The 22,572-nt window shown below is 39.8% G+C and overlaps 1 protein-coding gene across 1 annotated transcript; it reads left to right on the top strand.

Moving 5' to 3' along the window:
- Positions 1–7,179: 7,179 nt before the first annotated feature.
- sacm1lb (SAC1 like phosphatidylinositide phosphatase b) lies at positions 7,180–18,396 on the top strand. Its single transcript, XM_034611335.1, has 20 exons — positions 7,180–7,296; positions 7,746–7,843; positions 9,047–9,121; positions 9,238–9,365; positions 10,210–10,359; positions 10,651–10,710; positions 11,636–11,669; positions 12,095–12,196; positions 12,937–13,022; positions 13,520–13,606; positions 13,693–13,761; positions 13,969–14,048; positions 14,174–14,272; positions 14,969–15,107; positions 15,983–16,052; positions 16,183–16,255; positions 16,806–16,899; positions 17,261–17,353; positions 17,436–17,493; positions 17,680–18,396. The coding sequence occupies exons 1-20, from the start codon at positions 7,268–7,270 to the stop codon at positions 17,814–17,816; spliced, it is 1,761 nt and encodes a 586-aa protein (XP_034467226.1). The 5' UTR covers positions 7,180–7,267; the 3' UTR covers positions 17,817–18,396.
- Positions 18,397–22,572: the final 4,176 nt, after the last annotated feature.

Genomic DNA, 22,572 nt, shown 5'->3' with positions numbered 1-22,572 from the left:
CAAACAACCCATCTACACTGTACCGCCACCTTCTGGACTGGAGTGCAACTCTTATTCACTTTCTTCTTATTCAAATGAATATCCGACATGCTGTAAACTGTAAAGCACAACACCGCCCTCCACAGACAACAACAGGATTCACTATAGTGATCATAATCATCATGATCATTGTTACAAGTTAAAGTGAAAAAATAAAAGCAGACAATAACAAACGATTGGGTTTATTTAATTTAAAATAATTAATCTTCAATTTGAAGATCACACAACAGAGCACAGAAAGAGAAATAACTACTTTCAAAAAATGTGTTTCAATTTTCTAAATAGGACAATACAAACAAAACAAAAGACACTTGGTTCACAAACACAGTCAATTACAGGTAAGACAACCCAGTCATTACAAAATGTAAAACAATACAACATTTGTGGTAGCAGAAATTCATTATAAAGTATCAAACCTATGGCATTGTGAAGGAGATATGTGTCCTAAGATGAATTTCTTTTATTACAGACACTTTCTCTTATTACAGACACCCACACTGACACAAACACCATCCCACTGCTCATCTGTGATGTCTACATTCACTTCCTTTTCCAATAATTGCTTCAAATGAAGGGTACCACTATTACCATACTTTTTTATAGCATAATATTAAAAAAACTTATGGATTAACCTGCTTGTAAAAAGAAAATATGTCTCTGTGATTTCAGAATAGTGTTGTGTCCCTCCTGACATAATCCCTTATTAGTAAATAATGGGGGGAAAAAACTGTTTTTAAAATTTTATATTATTGTATTACCTGGCTAAAGGACATTAATGTGGTTCCATCAAATAGGTTCTCTTGTATTTTTAAAGAGGCCAGTAGAGTTAAGAAATGTTTACATTAATCTACCAGTAAATGTGACTCTTAGGACCCAGATCTGACTCCTTGAAAACATCTTTTTCACAGCAGCCATTTTGATATAGTAGGTAAACATAAGTGTTGGCATTACTGAAGGTTCAGAGCTTTAGTAACAGCCTTACCTACTATTTAAACTCAAAATGGCTGCTCTGAAAATGATCTTAACTTTATTTTCATCAGTTCTTACAAGAGTAAAAAAGCTTTAATGTTCCTTTGCAAATGGTAAAGAATTTGTTAGTTAAAAGTTTTTGTTACGTGTAAGTTAACACAGGGTCAATAGTACAATTAAAAGTGTGGACGATAAGGACAAGTCAGCTCAGTAGTCCAATTAAAACCAAAATTTAATTTAAATAAAACAGCTAAAGAGGTTAATATATATATATTAAAAAAAAGTAAAATACAATAATGTAAAACAATACATTCAAGGATACAAGTGTAACATTCAAGGAAGTGTGAAACCAAAGTGACAACTGTAAACTGTATGGGAATAGGCCTATGTAAGTATAAGTTATTGCACATTTTCCAGAGATAAACAGATATGCAGAGGATTGTTGGATGTGAATTGACCATGTGTTAAGAAGCCCGATGGCCTGGTGATGAAAACGGATGAATCCACATTCAAATCAAATTTTATTTTGTCACAAATTTAATTTCCCTCGACCCCTGAGTACCCAAGTATCCACTGAAAGCCTACATGACAGACCATTTTCTCAAGCCCGAACAAGCAGCACCAAATCTCCTGCAGAAGGTCAAGGCAGCGCCTCGATGTTCCTTATCTCAGAGCAAACAAGACGGCTGCAGAGTCTAAGCAAAGGAAACTGTTGGGGCTTTGACCAGCTCTATCCACCACATGGCCCATAAAATTACCAGTAGCTCAGCTGAATAAACTAATAAATGATCAAATGTGTGGATGCTCTTCTGGAATCAGAATCAAGGTGTATTGCCAGGTAGGTTTTCACATACAAGGAATGAGGAATATGCTGTGGTGTGTGTTTGAGAATGTCCGGAGGGTCTCTGGAGTTCAGCGCATGTCTGAAAGCAGCTTTAGATTGTGAGGTACAGCTGTGTGGGTAACATTCAAACAGGATACAAGACAAACGGGAGTAAATCTCTGATACATGAGATTTCAAGTAAGAGATCACACACACACACCCTCCATTGTGTTGTTACCACCAAGTGCCACCAGTTTGGACATGCAGTAGCTAAATGCAGAGGGGCTAGAAGATGTGGAAAATGTGGAGGGAACCATGATTTTACTCAATGTCAAGCTGAGGAAACCAGTAAAACCACATTGGCCTCCTACAGGGAGTGTGAATATGATGAGTTGTGTCCGAAATCACTCACCACTCAGTTTGCCATTTCATGGTGCTGTCCTGTAGTGGACTCATGTATCCCACAATGCATCATGAAACGTAAAGAAATTTGAATACCATCATGCATTGTGCTAATGCGGAATGAAAGATAAATGACCTACATCAATCATGAAGAATATTGCAAAGGCTGCGTCACATAGACATACACAGACAGCAGTACTGTGTAAAATAATGGCCACTGATTCATGCCCTGATCCATGATTCAGAGAAAACCCAGATAAATAAAAAAGGAGTGGTAGCAGTGTTACTTGAAGTAGAGAAGGCATATGATATGTTATGGAAGGAGGGCCTTATTATAGAACGTCATGGAGCTGCAATACGAGGGCACTTATTTCATTGGATTCAAGACATTTGGATAATTAGGTTGGGGATGCTTCTTTCAATTGCACAGGCATAAACAATGGGACACCAGAGGGTAGTGTAAATAGCCCAGTTATAATTAACATCATAATATGTCTTTCAAAACTTTGGGGCAGGGTTTAGTCCCTCTTTGTTTGCAGATGATGGAGTAACCTGGAAAAGAGGCAAAAACAAGCAGAAGCAGAGAGAATGCAGGAAGCCCTAAAAAAAAGCTGACATTGGGTTTTAAGATATCAGTAGAAAAAAACACTTATATAAAAGAACTGAATGTCACGAGTTACTTCTGTATGTGCATCCAATTGAAAAAAGTAAAAGACATTTTGATGGAGCAAAAAAAATATTTTTGTGGTGAAAAAGTAATAAATGTAAAGTGGTCCTTTTCATGAAGTTTGTTTGGTGTTGACCAGGAACACAGTCAATGATTTACAGAACAATGATAATCTCAAGATTAGACCATGAGTGTTTATGTTGTGGAACAGCCTCTAAGCTCTCAAGAGATTTGATGTTTTGCAGGTAAAAACACAGAGAATGTGATGCAGGGCCTTCTGTACCACCCCCATTCCAGCTTTACTTGTAGAATAGGGAGAAACTCCACGAGGAGAACCTAATTAAACTAAAGTTCTGAAGGATGGGGGAGAGCAAACCTGAGGGAAGGAGTGTTTCCTTTTTTAGATAATAAAGAGATGAAAAGGCTGGTGTTGTGAGAGGTAGTTCACTGGCCTATTGTACATCCACTCCAGAAATAGACCTGACAGCTGTGTGTCAGAAAATATCATAAGCCTAGTTTTGAGATCTTCACACTGGATCCCTGCATGTCAAAGAATTTACTTCTACATCCTGCTGTTGGTTTTTAAAGGACTAAACGGTTTAGAGCCAAAATATATATAAAGTTGGTGTACGATTCTGTCTGCTGCAAATCTTAGTTCTTTAAGGTCAATGCAGGAAACGTTCCTGTTTGTCAGTGCCTATTAATTAATCAAAATCATTTCTTACACTGCACTGTTACTTTATTTCTTACTTAATTCTGTATTTCGTTCAATTTATGTATCTCCTTTAATCTTTTTTTAAATGCGTATTTTTTGTAATGTCTTATGCTGGTTTTAAAAATTGCCGTGATGCCTTTTATATTTTATGTCAATCACTTTCAATTGCCTTGTTGTAGAAATGTGCTAAATAAATAAACTTGCCTTGCCTAGTTTTACTGCTCCTGGTGATTCACCACAAGAGAGTGATGAAGTTCTACATGCAACAGATACGATAATTAAAAAAACAAAAAGAAAACCAATACCTCTCAATGAAAAAGCGGATCCATACACTTAGAGACAAAGATGTTAAGAGACTTTTTGGCCATGGTTGATGTGCTGTAAACAAAAACATGTGTTAGCTGCAGCAGTGCTTATATGTTACATCCTGCCTCTGCCTGCGGCTCCTGAACACCTGAACTCAGAGATTTCTGTGTTGTCGTGAACGTATCTGGCCGTAGAACCTCCTGCTGGGTTGTTCATGTGTGAAAGGAAAATTCCAGAGAAAGTCTGGACCCAATTCTGTGGACGATCCCTGATATAAATATAAAGTATTTAAATATAATGGGCCCATTCTTGGGTAAAGAAAACAACAATTTATATGATTACAGACTAGTGGAAACATCACTAGGATTATTTACTTTCACCTAAATCTTACACATTGAATCTTAAAGAAAAAAGATCAAGACAAAGAAAATAGGTACAAATATTTCCTTCAACATCTGAAACCAGCTTCAGAGACAAGTTTACACCTATGGAAGTAGAATCACTCTGAACTGCAATGTAATTCCCAACCTGAGGGGGGCGGTATTGTGCCTCCAAGCTGCCGGAAACCAACTGTCCAGTATTGCCGTAAACTCAGAAGAAGAAGGAGTAGACACGTCACACAAAAATGGAAAGAATGATCACTGAGAGAATAACATTCCATATAGAGAGTAGGGGCTTGTTATCTCCTTATCAGAGGGGTTTTAGGAAAGGGAGAGGAACAATGGAACCAGTCATATTTTTAGAGAAGGAAATTAGGAAAGCTCAAGTTAATAAATAATTTATAATGGCAGTGTTCTTTGATGTTGAGAAGGCGTATGACATGGTATGGAAAGAGGGTTTAATGATTAAACTTGACAAATTGGGAATAACAGTAAGAGCTTTTAATTGGATAAAACAACTCTTTGTTCGATAGATATACACTACCGTTCAAAAGTTTGGGGTCACCCAGACAATTTCGTGTTTTCCATGAAAACTCACACTTTTATTTATCAAATGAGTTGCAAAATGAATAGAAAATAAAGTCAAGACATTGACAAGGTTAGAAATAATGATTTTTATTTGAAATATTAATTTTGTTCTTCAAACTTTGCTTTCGTCAAAGAGTGCTCCATTTGCAGCAATTACAGCATTGCAGACCTTTGGCATTCTAGCTGTTAATTTGTTGAGGTAATCTGTAGAAATGTCACCCCACGCTTCCTGAAGCACCTCCCACAAGTTGGATTGGCTTGATGGGCACTTCTTGCGTACCATACGGTCAAGCTGCTCCCACAACAGCTCAATGGGGTTGAGATCTGGTGACTGCGCTGGCCACTCCATTACAGACAGCCTACCAGCTGCCTGCTTCTTCCCTAAATAGTTCTTGCATAATTTGGAGGTTTGCTTTGGGTCATTGTCCTGTTGTAGGAGGAAATTGGCTCCAATCAAGCGCTGTCCACAGGGTATGGCATGGCGTTGCAAAATGGAGTGATAGCCTTCCTTATTTAAAATCCCTTTTACCTTGTACAAATCTCCCACTTTACCAGCACCAAAGCAGCCCCAGACCATCACATTACCTCCACCATGCTTGACAGATGGCGTCAGGCACTCTTCCAGCATCTTTTCACCTGTTCTGCGTCTCACAAATGTTCTTCTGTGTGATCCAAACACCTCAAACTTTGATTCGTCTGTCCATAACACTTTTTTCCAATCTTCCTCTGTCCAATGTCTGTGTTCTTTTGCCCATATCAATCTTTTCTTTTTATTGGCCAGTCTCAGATATGGCTTTTTCTTTGCCACTCTGCCTAGAAGGCCAGCATCCCGGAGTCGCCTCTTCACTGTAGACGCTGACACTGGCGTTTTGCGGGTACCATTTAAAGAAGCTGCCAGTTGAGGACCTGTGAGGTGTCTATTTCTCAAACTAGAGACTCTAATATACTTGTCTTCTTGCTGAGTTGTGCACCGGGGCCTCCCACTTCTCTTTCTACTCTGGTTAGAGCCCGTTTGTGCTGTTCTCTGAAGGGAGTAGTACACACCGTTGTAGGACATTTTCAGTTTCTTCGCAATTTCTCGCATGGAATAGCCTTCATTTCTAAGAACAAGAATAGACTGGCGAGTTTCACATGAAAGTTCTCTTTTTCTGGCCATTTTGAGAGTATAATCGAACCCACAAATGTGATGCTCCAGATACTCAACTAGCTCAAAGGAAGGCCAGTTTTATAGCTTCTCTCACCAGCAAAACAGTTTTCAGCTGTGCTAACATAATTGCACAAGGGTTTTCAAGGGTTTTCTAATCATCCATTAGTCTTCTAAGGCGATTAGCAAACACAATGTACCATTAGACCACTGGAGTGATAGTTGCTGGAAATGGGCCTCTATACACCTATGTAGATATTTCATTAAAAACCAGACGTTTCCACCTAGAATAGTCATTTACCACATTAACAATGTATAGAGTGTATTTCTGATTAATTTAATGTTATCTTCATTGAAAAAAACAGTGCTTTTCTTTGAAAAATAAGGAAATTTCTAAGTGACCCCAAACTATTGAACGGTAGTGTATCCAGGTAAAAATGGGAACGATAATGGAATGGCTCAGGGCAATGTGATCACCCCAATACTTTCCCCCTCATGATTAATGATGTGTACTCAGACATAAGTTCTGATATAGGAAAATCATTATTTGCTCATAATCGGGCATTATGGAAAAGGGCTAAAAACGTAACATTGATACAAGAGAAGATACAAAATGCAATCAGGATGGTAGAGAAATGATCATATGCATGGGGATTTAGGTTTTCAGTGGAAAAACTAAAGTTATGATCTTTTCTAGAAAACAGATAAGAGAGGCTGGTTTAAAAATGTATGGGGAACAATTAGAGCAGGTAAGCAGGTTCCGATATCTGGGGGTTTTATTTGACACAAAGCTGACCTGGAATGCACATATAAATAAGATGGAGAAAAAATGCTCAATAGTTCTTAATGTAATCAATACATTCCATATATTATACCAGATATTCTGTATGAAATATATGAAACACTATAAAGACTACATCAGACACAAACTAAAGTCAGATCCATGTGGATCCCAGCTCACAGCGGCATTGAGGGTAATGAAATGGCAGATTCACTCACTAAACAATCATTAAAACAGGAAATAATTATGAGTTTTTAAAAGAAGATGGTTTCATGAATATGATTTAAGTTAAGATTGTTTTTTTTGTTTTAATTTATGTATTTCCACTGACCCACACTCCAGCATAGCAGGTGGCGGTAATGCACCTTTAACGTAAGTTGCCAGCCGCCATTAAACAACAAAAAGAGGAAGAAGAAGAAGTAGACACGTCACTGGGGTCAAACGGGAGGAAAGATGGCGAGCGCCTATGAGAGCTTTAACTTGTAAGTGTAAACAGCATGTGAACGACACAGCGCCTCATTTTATGTATTATTCCCTCCGTCTCAGAGAGGAGGCAGAGAGCCGTGTCCGTGAGCGCGTCCCCCGGGCAGGCTAACGACACAGCAGCTAACCGGCTACATCCAGCCCGGGCTGCTGCTGCTAACACGGCTGCTAACACCTCCATTACGACACGTCTGCTCTACTAATGCTGCCTCCTCACACACCTGTACTTCACTAAACACTAAAGTCCTGTTGAGCTGCGGCTCAGGATGTGAAAAGCTGATCGTCCTGTAACTTTAGCTCCGACACTCTCAGGTTTACGGTGTCTGCTCGGTGTCTTCTGCCTCCACCTGTCTCTGAGCCTCACACACCGGCTCAGTATTGATTAGTAGTGACTTCCACCTCCCTGCTCCTGCTGCTGCTTGTTTACACCTGTTCTCTGTCTCACCAGGCGCACCACACCAGAGAAGTTTTACATCGAGGCTTGCGATGATGGCTCCGTGGATGTCCTGGCGGTCGACAGGGTGTCGACTGAGATGACTCTCACAGGTGAGCGTTCACTTTACTTTATCCCACACTTTGTTAACAACATGTTTTCATTGATTCTTTTGCAAATACATTTCAAATAAAAACCCCAACTCCTTCATTTACCACAGTACCCAGACCCTTTGTGGTGGTCAGGGGCTTCGTGTTTGCTTTAATTAATCTAGAGATGTTTCTAGAGCTGCGGTTGAAAAGTAGAACAAATCTCCTTTCATTTCCTTGATGGAAAATCATCAAGACATGACGTCGGGAGAATTGGGTCGGGACTTTCTCTGGAGTTTGCCTTTCACACATGAACAACACAATGGGAGATTCTCCTCTCAGACATGTTCACACCAACACAGACCTCTCTGGAGTGTTGAGGTGAGGGGTGGAGCAGCAGACAGAGACTGGAAATAATGTATACATTCTGCTGCAGGGATAACAGGTTTTTGTTTACGGCACATGGACACTGGCCTCAGCTCTAACCACCAAAAGCTCTCTTGACATCCTTGTTGTTGTCTTCTACATTCTTGGCTCTTCTTTTTCATTTATCCTTTTTCTTTTCTTTTTTTTTTGCATTTGCCGCATGTGAGAAACATAATCAGCACACAAACATGCTCGCAGCGGATCTCCTGCTGTGTTCTCACATCGGCTCCTTCTGACTTTCTCAGACTTTTTACTAGGGGGCTGGTCGGAGAAACTCAGCAGAAAGTCTGCAGGCTCTCACTCGGATATTTGCATTGACACATTCAGCACCTCCAGAGAATGTCCGGAGGTTCTCTGGAGTTCAGTGCATGTTTTTAAGCAACTTTACTGTCCCTAAGTACAAGGTTCTGTCTGTCCCTGAGTGTCTTCACTCTGTCTGACGTAGCCTGAGAGGATCTGACTGTCCAAATCCAGGGGTGTGAAGCTTTTAGAGTCTAAACCAAGAAGTGCGGAAACTGTAACTGGCTTCTACAAAGTACTGAATTAAATCTCTCATATACTTCTGTATATGAGAGATTTTAGTTTTCAATGTTAACTTCACCTTACTTTTTACTTCAATTTGTCAATTTGTTTTTATGGGCTATTGAGTGTAGTCGGGCAAAATGGCAAATGTATCAATTTAAAATTTAATTATAGAAATTGACAGGAGCTGAATGTTTTTTAAATCACTGCATAAAACTGAATAAGATCCTGGTGATCAGATATAAAACACACTGACACTAACCACTGTTATGTCCTTAGTGAGGAGGGACATCCCTGTCTCAGCTGAGACCAGACCAATATGTGGAGTCATGGGGACTGTACGTCTGGTGGCAGGTAAGTTCAGTTTGTAGTGCAGGAAGATTATGTTCCACCCATTCCTGGAAAATATGGAAACTATCAGCTAATGGGGAAGTAATGTGTTGTGCGTTCTCATTTCCTGTTTTTGTCAGGCATGTACCTGGTTGTCATCACAAAGAAGCAGAAGGTGGGAGATTTGCTGGGTCATGCTGTGTGGAAGGCTCTGGACTTTGAAATAATCTCTTATAAGAAGACAATACTACACCTGACAGACAACCAGGTAGCTTCTAATGTTTGATAATAATATGTATTTTGATCGTAACTAACTGTCAGAAGCATCTTTCATATTGTCTCCCTGCTGCCTAAAGATGTTTCGTTGGTTTGTCCACAATCCAGAGACACTGGATCTGAGCACCCTTTGTATAAGTGTTAAACTCACATGTACCCAAAGCAAAAAGCATCTGATCTGACACACCTCACCCTAGTTTTTATTAAAAGTATACAGAAATTATTATTGCTGTATAAAGCTATGGTTATGTCCTACTCACTGCATCCCATAGAATTACATTTCTTTTGCAGAGTGGCTAATGGAAGGGGAGGTGATTCTTTCATTAGTTATAAGAAGATACTGTACAAGGTGCCTCACTGCAAAAAAATGTTTAATTACCAAGTACTTTGTGATAAATAAATAACTGAACAATATACTTTATACAGCTCCATAGCTTCACACTGGGACACATAAAACAAGCACAGCTACTACTGTCAAATGTGTGCAGGTTGCAGGAGTAGGTGGGTGTGCAGTGTCCTCAAGCCCTGTCAGACCCCCTCGCCCCCTTCCAAATATTGTTATTTCTGGTTTCTAAAAACTAAGATGGTGCTGGACAAAATACCAAACTCAAGGCTTCAAACCCACATTTCCTAAACCAATGGGTGAAATTACAGAGGTTCCATTCTTGGTTTACCATTCACACCACCACTGACCAGGGCAAATGAGAAAAATGTGGTGCATAAAAGTTGATGTATGAGTGTCCAAACTGCAGGCTGCAGCTTGTCCTACTGACTGGAGTCCACACTGAATTCCACTACTGTTTGTATCTGTCTGCTGGACATGTCTCTTGTTTCAGATGCAAGACAACAAGGCTTTCCTGTCCATGATCAACAATGTGCTTCATACAGACAGCTTCTACTTTGCAACAGACTATGACCTGACCCACAGTCTGCAGCGCCTGGCCAACACCAGCCCTGAATTTCAGGAGATGAGCCTTCTGGAGAGGGTTAGAAATACCTTTTATATATTAGTCCCTTTCAGAAATGATAGAAACAAAGTTAAATTCACAAATAGTTGAATAATAATTAGATATTTGAGTTGTTAACTGATTCCATCTCTTCTAATAAGTCTCTAAGTACAATTTGTGTCATCTATGTTTAGAGATATTTCTTTTATCCCAAGATTCTTTCTGGGGGCATCTTCAATACAGGTGTCCTCATCTCCAGGTGTAGGTTACAGCCTTCGCTTCCTCTGTACTTGTCCCTATGTTGATGTGTGCTAACTGTCCATGTTACAGGCAGACCAGCGTTTTGTCTGGAATGGCCACCTGTTGAGGGAATTCATTGCTCAGCCAGAGGTAAGACAGAATGAATGTTCTCTTTCATAGCATTTGTGTTTACTTCTCACTATGGGGCTCGTTTCCTGAGTATTCTCAGTAATACTTCTTTCTGGAACTTAAGCATAGGATAAAAATAATCCTGCGGTAGCTTGTGTTCAAACAGCAGGCTAAAGTAATAGTCATAATAAAATACTTTTGCTTTGGCTACATCAAAGAATCTAGAGGCACCGGAAGCCTACAGCAGTTATCTGATCATTGAAACATTAGTTTTCATTTTGACTTAAAATGTCATTCAGCCATTATTCAAGCCAAATCATCAAGACTGGTCAGACTGGGTCAAACACTCAAAAGGTCACATATTCTAGAAAGTGAGATATCCATGTCTTTGTCTTTGCCACTTGGATCCAGCCTCCAACCTTTGAGGATTTGGTTTCTCCAAATGTTTACCTGAAATGTGTAATTTAGTTTTTTTGATGTCTCTATTTGTGTTTTGCTCGACCTCGAACCGAATCTTTTCAGCTTTTAGTCTTCTCATATCTGTATACATCTTTCATATGCTGTGCGTCACTATACTTGTTGCTACAAGACTTGCTAACACTGCCCTGAGGATGGCCTCTAAAGTAATTGGTGGATGGAAATTGCTGTCATTCAAGATAAACCTGTCCACCAGTATATGAGTCTCCCTGTCCCATAGTGAGACATGCTGCTTGTGTAACCCTGGCTCGTTAAGTGGCCTCTTTCCAGTGTTGCAACTTGTGTCATGGAGTATGTGCTCGAGAGAAAATAAGGGGGGTATTATTAGTATAATCTCTAAGAGCTATGGTTGCATAAGTACCTTCAAATGTTATTTCAGAAGAGTTGCACATAGTATTTTAATTGAAATGAATGATAATGACTACAAGAGTAAAGCATATAATCATTTAACACTGCTCTAATCTTACAGTTACACAAGTTTGTGTATCCTGTCGTCCATGGCTGTATCCTTTTGTTGTCTGACTGCCAGAGTCTATTACTATCCTCATAAAATGTATGAGGTGAGCATTTAGGTGAAGGAGTGTGAGACATTAAATTAAGTGTGTCTAGTTTATTGAAGATTGTTTTGCTTTATTTTTACATTTGTTACCTTTTTTAAAATGTTTTGACTTATTCTTTTTTTTTTTTACTTGACCAGGATGAGTAACAGGTGGCTATTAAATATACTAAAGTCTACAGTACATCCTAAAATGTTACTGTATATTGAGAATTGTATTTAATAGTGATTCAGAAAGAGAGCCAATTTTTAAAAATTTAAAATCAGATATATTTTCTTTATATCATGTTGTTTTTTTTTTACATGTATAGCAGTGACTCCTTTCTATTTTATGTCAGCTCTGTTGGTTCCATAACACATTCTGTTAACTAGTCATCATCATGAAGTCGAGCTGCATCAATGGAAAGATGTTTGAGTGGAGTATAATCTCCAGGAGGAGCTGTTTCAGAGCCGGTGTCCGCTACTATGTCCGAGGTAATACTGCTGATGATGAAGAAAAAACAATTCATGTGTTTGATGAAAAATGATACTACTCCGAGTGCTGAAAACAAGGATTCACTTGACCACTCTCACTTTTGAATACAAGTAAAATATATGTTCATTATAACAGCTCCATATGAGAGGGAGCAGATAACACGTCTAGGTCACTATAAGTCTTGTCAGATTTGTTTATCTTATTGAGAGAGTAGACTCCTGAATTCATCTTATCTCAATTTTAAGAAAAGGATGACACAAAACATAAAAACACAACATCCTATTTTAAAACATTCCAATTCCTTAAGTGTCTCCGGTCAACCACATGAGACAGAACTGTGGTCAGGCACATTATATGTCATACACATCACTAAATGCATAGAGTCAAAGAATCCCAGACACCCATCCACCCCACTGACTGCTTCACGTTCTGTGTCACAGCTGTCCTGTACACGTCAGATCCTGGTATTCTTCTTCTACCACTGTTTGCTATGACAAAAAATACTTATTCTGTATATACGAGAAGACTTTAAACAACAAATGATGAACGTCATTTCATATTAGTTTCATCTGAATAGTCGGTAAACAAACATTTAAGTGAATTTCATGCATATCTATGCTATGCAGGCTCATGTGCTGGACATTAAGTCAAAGATGAGAAGACTGTCTCTGCAGCTGTGGGTCTTTGATCCTTTACAATGTAGAACTTTTTAAAAGGGTCTTTGTGTTTTTCTCTGCAGGCATCGATTCTGAAGGCCACGCTGCTAACTATGTAGAAACGGAGCAGATTGTGCAGTTCAACAGTGCCAAGGCTTCATTTGTTCAGGTGAGTCAGATACTCAAGTCAATAATGCTGCTGTAGCGACACAGTGAAGTCTGCTGTTCAGTCTCAACATTAGGAAGAACTGAAAGATCATTTAGGAGGAACAGTAAGTGAAGAATTCTCACTGCTGAGGGTTCTCCACTGTAAAAACTACATCATTAAAAAGTACAGCATTGAAATATCATCCCTCAGAATATTGCATAAACAATTCGAGCAGAACTTAAATTTGTGGCCATTTTGTGTGTTGATTTCCCCCCACAATGTGCTGATGCTGTGTTGACTTTGCTGTGCAGATCATTGCACTCAGTCCACATTCTTGTTGTGGTCCATGGTCATTCCCACATTGAAATGTGCCCCAGTAGAATGAAGACAGTGATATGAAACTTTGACAGTATTCCTACTCTGGATTGTGGCTTAAATATTTTGTATATGCTGTAATGGAGGGATGAATGAAAGCTGGATTATAGTATATTGATGTATTGTTCCCTTTTTCTTCACAGACAAGAGGCTCCATCCCCTTCTACTGGTCCCAAAGGCCCAACCTCAAGTACAAGCCAAAACCACAGATCAACAAAACAGTCAACCATGTAAGCTGTACTACAAAACAAGGCTGCTTCCTTTGTGTTTTTGTATTTTTTCTTTATTTCTCATGCAGTTTCTTTTCTCTCTGTAGTTGGATGGATTCCAGAGACACTTTGACTCACAGATTATTCTCTATGGAAGACAAGTCATTTTGAACTTGGTAAGATGGGTAACTCTTCTACTGCTTTCACTTTATGCAACCAATTTGCCAGTTAGATATCGGTTCCTAATTTTAAAATCCATGATATTATCCTGGATTAAAAAAAACATTCTGGGGAAATGATGCAATAACAAAAACACATATTGTTTTTCTGGTTGTTTGTATAATTTTTTATATAAAAACAACAATTTGTTATGATTTTGTCAGATCAACCAAAAGGGCTCAGAAAAGCCATTGGAGCTGGCGTTTGACAAGATGGTGACCAGTTTGGGAAATGGCATGATCAAGTAAGATTACCATTAATTCCACCATTTTCATCTCATTTATGGCTGCATTCCTTTAGGGCCTCTGGTTTATTCTACCTCAGGTTTGGTTGAGGTTGTTGTATTTTCAAGTGCTCACTTTTCTGCAGGTACATCGCGTTTGACTTCCATAAGGAGTGCAGTCGGATGAGGTGGCACCGCCTGCAGATCTTATTGGACACGGTCGCTGACATTCAGGATGAATTTGGGTCAGTGTGTATTTTGCATTGTGTGTGAGTTGATATGATAAAGGGAAAACATCTATATATTAGCAGTGGAACATTTGTGACTATAGTAGTTATTCTAACAGCCAACAACATTTTACACCAGTTTTACACTGCAACAGACCTATTGTAGGTTAATACAGTATAGTAGCATATTCAGCAATGGACAGTTCACATGTGGAATGGAGGTTTATTCTTCATCAGAAGTTGTGTCTAATGTTATCTAAACTCATGTTTTACATTTGTGGATCAAATAAGCTACACAGAAGATACACTAACTTTTCCAAAATTGCTAGTAATGCGACGTTAAAGATTTTATCTGTAAATAAAACTAAATTGTTTTGCCTTACATTCACACCACTTGGCAGCAGGGGGTACTGCAGCCCCCTCAGCACCCCTACTTCCTGCATCCTTGCTTAAGATCACTATAAGTGCTTTCATTCATTCACACTCACATTAAAATAGCACTTCCATATTCAGCACCTTCTTTATCACACCTCACTCACACATTGACAGCACAGTCATCAGGGGCATTTTGTTTTCATTGTCTTGGCCCATGACACTTTGACACGCAGACTGGAGGAGCTGGGGATCAAACGATGACCCGCTCTACCTCCTGATTACAGCAGTCGCATATATACGTACTTAACATCAGACGTAATGTTGTGCGTCTGGCTTCAGGTATTTCCTGGTGGATGCAGATGGGAAGGTGCAGCTGAGTCAGGAGGGGATCTTTCGGAGCAACTGCATGGACTGTCTGGACCGCACCAATGTCATCCAGAGCCTTTTGGCCCGAAAGTCACTGCAATCACAGCTGCAGGTACGAGCCAATCATGCAAGTGGTGAACACAATGATAAAAAAGCACTGAACAAGGGGGAGCAGTAGCTGTGCTCTACTTAAAGTCATGTCAGATACAATGATTCCAGTGTTGACATGCTGTATCAAATAAAGTGGGGAAAAAGTCTCTGACCACTACTTATCCACAAATTCTTTGTATTTGTTAAGTATGCTTATTATTTGGTCAGAATAATTATACGTCACCATTATTTCAATCAGAAATTTGAATTAAAACTCAATTAATCTGCTTGACTGAATTGTTGCACATTGTTTGTATATTTACCATTCATTCTCAAATAATAACTGGACATCATGAACGCAAAGTTGGGTGGGCAGGTCTGGATTTTGCCTGGATTCAGCTCACATAATAAATTCAGTATATTGTCCATTTTCACAGAACAAAATCTCATCAGAGAAACTTTTTTTAGAACAGTATTACACACCTGTCAATGATACACCACATTTCCTGCAGATGTTTCACATAAAATGGATCGTGAGTTCAGTTGAATGTAGCTTAACTCTAATTGGAAAACGGAAACTTAGAAACAATTGGAAGACCCGATACCCACCATCAATGGTATCACGCCAGCTGTGATGCTGCTGATACTCAAAAATCTGAGCATTAGAGTGGTGAGTATGACATGATGGAGTTTGTTCTGTGGGAATTTTCATTACACTGAACAGATCAAAACCCCAGGTAAATATAGATGAAGTGTTGCTGTTACATAAATTAAAACTGGGGCAGAAAGTAGGGAGGGTTTGTACTAAAATGTCATGACACACTACCTGTAGCTTTTAGCGTAATAGCCTTTTGACAGATGAGTCAGTAGGTTGACATTGGATGTTTGTGCCTGCAGAAAATGGGAGTCCTGAACATGGGCCAGAAGATTGAGCAGCAGATGGACTTTGAGAAGTTGTACAAGAATGGTGGGCTCCAGTAGTGTCCTTTTGAATTAAGTCACGTGGCACAGCTACATTTACAGTCATATATTAACATGATCTACTTCTTTTAATTCTCTTTCTGGTTGGTGTTTTGTCCCTGTCTGTCCTCGTGCAGCCTGGGCAGACAATGCTGATGCCTGTGCTAAGCAGTATGCTGGTACTGGTGCCTTGAAGACAGACTTCACCAGGTGAGTTTCCACACAGCTGACATCCAGTTAAACACATGATCACTGCTTGATAATGACATAGAAACCATCTTGATTTGGGTTAGATTGTCTACATGTCACATACATACATTGCCATCTGATTTTGGACTTGGTTCCAGTGCAAGAAATTGTAACAAACAATGTGCATATTTCTAAAAAGAGAAATCTGGGGATGTAAATAATATAGAAGATACCTCCTGATATATTCTGGTTATTCTCAACTGTCCCTTAGTTCCATCCTCAGGAACAATTATAATAATACCACCTTTCATTACAATCTGCCTATATTATCGTTCACTATTTGCTTTGACCACCTTTCACTTGACGGGGGCAAAATTGTAGTGAGAAGTTGGAATACAATCTTAGTGTCATTGTTGTGAAACCTTTCTAATCAGCACAGTTCACATGTAAAAAGTGTAACTCTGTGGAGCACGAATTGGCTCAACGAGCTTCATTTCAGATGCCTGGTTCAGATTAATCCTCTGGGGACTGTGGAGAGTTTCTATGCGGTGTTGACACGTTTATCTTTCAGGACGGGGAAGAGAACTCAGTGGGGCCTGCTGATGGACGGCTGGAACTCCATGATTCGATATTACAAGAACAACTTCTCTGATGGTTTCAGACAGGTGGGTCCAAACCTTCATAGATTTGAGTGCTACAGTATATTTGTGGATGTGGATAGTGATGTGTATTTTACAGTTAAATAAATACAATGAATGTATTAGTATTAGGGGCATCATATCCTATTGCTTTTAGTATAATTTTAGTGTAAGGTGAACCACACCTTGACCGAAAGGACGGGGCTGTTCCCTTGGATCAGGTTGAAGTTTGTCAGAACCCATCCACTCTGACTTTAATCAGAGGTATTAATGACCACAGGGCAGCTGAGTAGTTAGTGCTGGATATGCTGGATGAAAATATCGAACATCAATGCAGGAATGAGTAACTGGTGAAACAGTAGGAGACGGTTTGTCTTTTTTAACACAGGACTCCATTGATCTGTTCCTGGGGAACTATGCTGCAGAGGAAGCTGATTGGACCACCCCACTGCGTGACCCCAAAGACTGGAAGTTTTTGACGGTAAGAGAAGCTCAGGAAGTTGGACTGACCAATCTTTTTTCCCCAATATGTTTAATGTAAACCTGGTTTTCTCTTTTTCTAGTTGCCCATCGTCATGGTGGTAGCGTTCTCCATGTGCATCATCTGCCTGCTAATGGCTGGTAAGACAAACTACAGTTAAGTCCGGTTAACTGACATTTTCATGCCCACATTATTAGGGTTTGTTTATCCTCAAATGAATCGGTATCCGACTCTTATTAGTATTTTTGGTAAGTTTTCCCATTTGTTGAATGAAAATGTAGTTTTTGATTCCTCCACTGACTCTGTGACCTGCTGTCCCTCCTCAGGGGACACGTGGACTGAGACTCTGGCCTACGTTCTGTTCTGGGGATCAGCCAGCGTGGTGACGGGTGGCCTCATCCTCTTTAATGGACGCGACTTTGTAGATGCTCCCAAGCTGGTCCAGAAGGAGAAGCTGGACTGAATGTGTGTGTGTGGAAAGCAGCTAGGCCCTGGCGAGCTCACCGCCTCATCCACCAGCTCGTCATCACTTTACCCCCAGCATCAGCAGACCTGGAGCCTTTACTAATAGAGGGGGGAGTGGAGGAGGGCGGTGGGCAGCAGGGCAGGCCTCATGTGCGATGATGGTGGAAAGAAAGAGACTGGGAGTGCATGAGCCTGCTGCTGTCCACACTGTAGCGATAATCAGCGGACAGGACTGTCTGTCCACAGGTTTTACTGGACACTGAACCTTCTGGTGTTTGTTCTAACTGGATGTCCTTGTTCTTGATTTCAGAAGATTGTGGTGGGACCCATGCTAAATTCCATGTTTGTCCTCCTGCATTCCTAATGGATGCTTGGGATCAGATTCAGAACAGAAGCTGTGATATCACAGCACAGTTTTAAATGATTTAGTGTTTCTACTGTTGATTTTCCTTCAGTGTTTTTATGTTTGTCATTGCCGATATGTTCCTGTCCATTTGCAGTTACTATGTCCCAGGTTACACATTGCCTGCATTTCCAGAACAGTAACGGGTCAATAAGGAGTCCAAAGGCTGGAAGAATTCCACCCTTCACCGTTTAAATTTTAGACGTTTTCAGACATTAACTCCTGAGGATATCCGGCGAATTGGGTCTGTACTTTCTTTAGAGCCGTTCAAACACGAACAACGCAGCAGGCGATTCTCCGCTCAGACACATTCTCCGCTCAGACACATCCACAACAACACAGAAATCTCTGCAGCGTTCAGGTGAGGGGTGGAGCAGCTGGCAGATCCAGGATGTTTTTGCCTTCAGCAGTGGCCTCATCACCAAAAGCTCTCTTGACATCTTTGTTGGTGTTCTCTGCATTTTCGTCCTGCGTTGTTTGTTTTCTTTTCGATTTTTGATGTTTGCACCTGTCGCGTGTTAAAAACGTTGTCAACACACCCACTCGTTCACGGTGAACTCTGCGGACGATCTCCAGCTGTTTTCTCACATCGCCTCCTCCAAACGTTCGGAGTTTAGTAGGGGGCTGGCCGGGGAAACTCAGCAGAAAGTCTAGAGGCTCTCAGTCGGACATTTGCGTTCTCACATACAGCCCATCCGGAGGATCTCCAGAGAGCAGTGCATGTCTGAAAGCAACTTAACACAGCCAGTGGACATTCTTATCTAAATTCTGCCTGTAGATTTCTGCTTCTTTTATATATCAGCCTCATGCAAGAACATATTTGTTCTATGAGCGACTCATGGTAATTTTTGGCATTCACCTTTTTCTTTTTGTTCTAAGATTTCCTAAGCTACGGTATGTCAAACATTTTCTGACTTGAAATCTTAAAGCCTTAAACTGAATGAATTGGGGGGGGTTTTAGGTATTTTACTGTATTTAACTCAAATAAAATATATTAATGAAATAGACTTAATAAAGATGAATATTGTGATCGTCATCACAGCTGCCAAATGAGGTTTCTTTTTTATTTTTATTTTTATCAAATCAACATCTTGGTTAAACTAGGTGTTTGAGGGTGTGTTCTCTCTCCAGTGTCATCCTCTGTTGTACCTGACTGTGTAGCATCACCTGTTAAACATATCACTCCTTTATTTCTGTCACAGTGATGATGGGCAGCTGTATTCATATTTTCTCATTGTTTTAGGTTCTTTATTACGACTACTGATACTAAAAGAACAGTTAAATTATTATTTTCACTCATTGATAACATTTTTGGTAATGAATCTTTCCCCCAAGGGAATAATTAGCCTGTTATGAAAATATTTGCATGAGGTCCAATGTGTGTCACGTGGATGTTTTCTGGATAGACCGCAGCACCTTCATGGACAAATGTAAATCTGCCTGAAGACAGAGACCATGTTGTTTTGGGAGGAAATACTGGTTCAGCCCATTTCCGTCCTCTGAGGGTTCCACCTCAATGTAGGATTCAACACCTGCGTTGGGACAGTGTTGTGTAGTCTGGCTGAAAGTAAACTTCTTTATTGCTTTGAGGTTGTTATATTTATGTATTGTAGCTTATGATATTATGATAGCACACTATACACAATACCTTTAGCATGTACTCTACTTTAGGCCACAGGTAAGCCATAGCACTACTAAACTTCAGCCAAAGGTGGCCCGAATTTGTTTTGTGCCATTTTCACCTTTTACCACATGGGCCACCGTAGGTTCACATCCAGATTACACCTTGCCTGAAGCAGCACATTTGTTTTGGGATAATTCGGCTGCATTTGCTATGTTACAAGTGGGCCACTTTAGGCTCACATCTGTTTTGTTCTGGCCACAACAAGGCCAGAAGTGCTGCATCATCACTGAAGTGGACCACATCTGTATGCTATGTGTAAAAACAACTTAAATACATAGTTTCCTTTTTAAAAACAGTTTTTAGGGACTATTTTCCATGGTGAATGATTCCTTATTTGATGCTGTGAGTATTTGTAGCAGCGGAATGATCTGTGTGTTGCTCAGTCAAAACAAACTACTGTGTGTGTGTGTGTGTGTGTGCTTGTGTCCATGGTACTGAAACCGTGTGGCTCACTGATGGAAACAGTCACAACATTAAAACAGGTAACTGCTCTTATTGTTGTGACTGATTGGTCCATATCTTTGGCCTGTTTTATAAAAGTTCGCTCTGGACCGGCAGTAATGTGATTATACTACAGGTTCAGTTCATTTCCATGGCTCCACTAAGTGAAAAAGAAATAAAAACACAGATCAGAAACAGTTATCTGTTGTAGAGATGGATGTATGTCAGACTTTGATACCCACACTCATTTAACAATAAAATATATAGAATATCACCAGACGTGTACTATAATCTGCAGTAATTATGTACAACCTTTGTGCACACCTAACTGTATATGTAACATGGTACATGCGTTATGTGTTAAGTGAAGAAGATGCCGGATTATTTCTCCTGCTGTTTTCATTCAGAGCAGCAGTGAGGCTGTGAGCTGGGCCATGCTTGGCAGCTTTTGTCAGCACCAGAGAGAGACACCTGAAAATCAGCTCTCAAAGTTTTTAGGCATGAGAGCTCCGAAGAAACATTTCAATCAGAAGAGACTGGTGAGAGAGGATAAATTAAAATGACATTTTTTTTATCGTGAACTTTTTATGAAATAGACTTCCCCCAGAGGCCAGACACTGGTGGTGAAGATGAGCGATGAAGCAAAGAGTTGGAACGTCAATGAGGGACTTCTGGATGATGCTTTGAGCCGATGGAGTCCAGAATTGAGGTGGTGCAGGGGTGGGTCATTCAGTATCACTGAACTGAGCTGACTGCTGAATGACAGCAGAGAGAGTACGTTTTAAATAGGTCAGTTGATTGGCTCAAGGCGATTGTATCAGGCTGTGATTGGATAAAAAGAGGAGCTGGTGGAGCGGAGGTAGAGCGGGAACTGTGCAAGTGACTAAGGAGGCATTCACAAGAAGACCGTCTCCCTCACTGAACCTTTGCTTCATTTGTCTGAGCCCATAAGTGTAGTCATATCCCCTTTAAGAGAAGATGTCAGTTTGCAGAAAGAATGAAGTGGATGGACACACTGTCACAAACGTAAATTTTCAGTCTATGCTTTGACCACATCAGGTTTCGATCATCAGTCTGTACATGGACAAATGGACTCGAGCTACATACCTTTCTGCCCTTTCAGTTCAACCCCTCCTTCACACCTCACGCTGCTGTTTAAAGTAGTCAGACATTTGTCTGAGTGTACAAAATCATTTACTGCTGCCGAGGTAAGTTCCTCCTTATCGGCATATATGACATCTGCTGAAGTGAGATTGTAAAAAGCTACTCATTAATGTTTTTTTTTTCTTGTTGCCTGATGTTTCCGTCACTAAAAAACTCCAGACTGTCGATGATATGCGTTCTTTGACAGAGGTAGTGGTGCAGTAATAAACAGGGCAGATGATTTTTGCTGTGTCACAGTTTTTCTTTGTGCTTTTTTGTTGTCATGACTGAAACAATTTAAGATCGGAAGTGAAAAGAAACACATTACAAGTGATTAGACATTATTTAAAGCTCCAGTAGGCGATAAGTTGATCAGTTATCCATTCCACAAGTAAAACCTCTTCAAATACTGAAAGGTTTGGAGCTTGTGAGCCATGTTTACTACTAGAGTGTATTTCATGATCACTATATCAGGTTTTATTAGATTATTAGATGAGAATAATGATGCCACTCATCAGATTGGGCACTGTAATGATAAGAGTACTTTGTGAAGTCCTGATCTTACAGTAAATGATGCACACATTGATTTCCTCAATAATAGCTTTATTATATCTTCATTGCTTCCAAGCCGGTTTTCTTTTTTGTTGTAACTGTAATTACTACTTTATTGCTCGTGTAATTTCATTTTCATTTGTACTTTGTAACATTGTAAAAAAAAACTTGTAACGCAACAATGACTGCAGGAAGTGCGGTGTTGTTTGTTCAGAAAGCTTCACAAACATCTCAGACGACATTAAAGTGCCTGTTTTATTTGGTGATACTTTACTTTGATGGGAACATAAACAGAAAGGAATGATTACAAAACCACTAGTGAAGGAGTTGTTTCTGATTCGATCACATATTATAAACACAGAAAGTGGTCATTCTGATTCCCAGATACCAATGAACTATTCATTACTTCTATTCAGTCTATTCTCTAGTGACTCATCTCATCAAGCCTTTCCTAGTGTGCCCCTCGCAAATAATTCATTTTACACTTGTTTCACCCATGTGGCGCATTTTACTGTAATTATCCCATTTATT

This window comes from Hippoglossus hippoglossus, chromosome 16 (assembly GCF_009819705.1).
Source record: "Hippoglossus hippoglossus isolate fHipHip1 chromosome 16, fHipHip1.pri, whole genome shotgun sequence".
NCBI classification, from domain to species: domain Eukaryota; kingdom Metazoa; phylum Chordata; class Actinopteri; order Pleuronectiformes; family Pleuronectidae; genus Hippoglossus; species Hippoglossus hippoglossus.
The sequence above is the reverse complement of the archived record's forward strand: the minus strand, read 5'-3'. Positions and strand labels throughout refer to the sequence as shown.

Coding starts and splice junctions, on each gene's coding strand:
- sacm1lb (XM_034611335.1), top strand. CDS start 7,268: ATGGCGAGCGCCTATGAGAGCTTTAACTT. Junction 13,023..13,519: donor CCAAGGCTTCATTTGTTCAG/GTGAGTCAGATA, acceptor TTTTCTTCACAG/ACAAGAGGCTCCATCCCCTT. Junction 13,607..13,692: donor TCAACAAAACAGTCAACCAT/GTAAGCTGTACT, acceptor TTCTCTCTGTAG/TTGGATGGATTCCAGAGACA.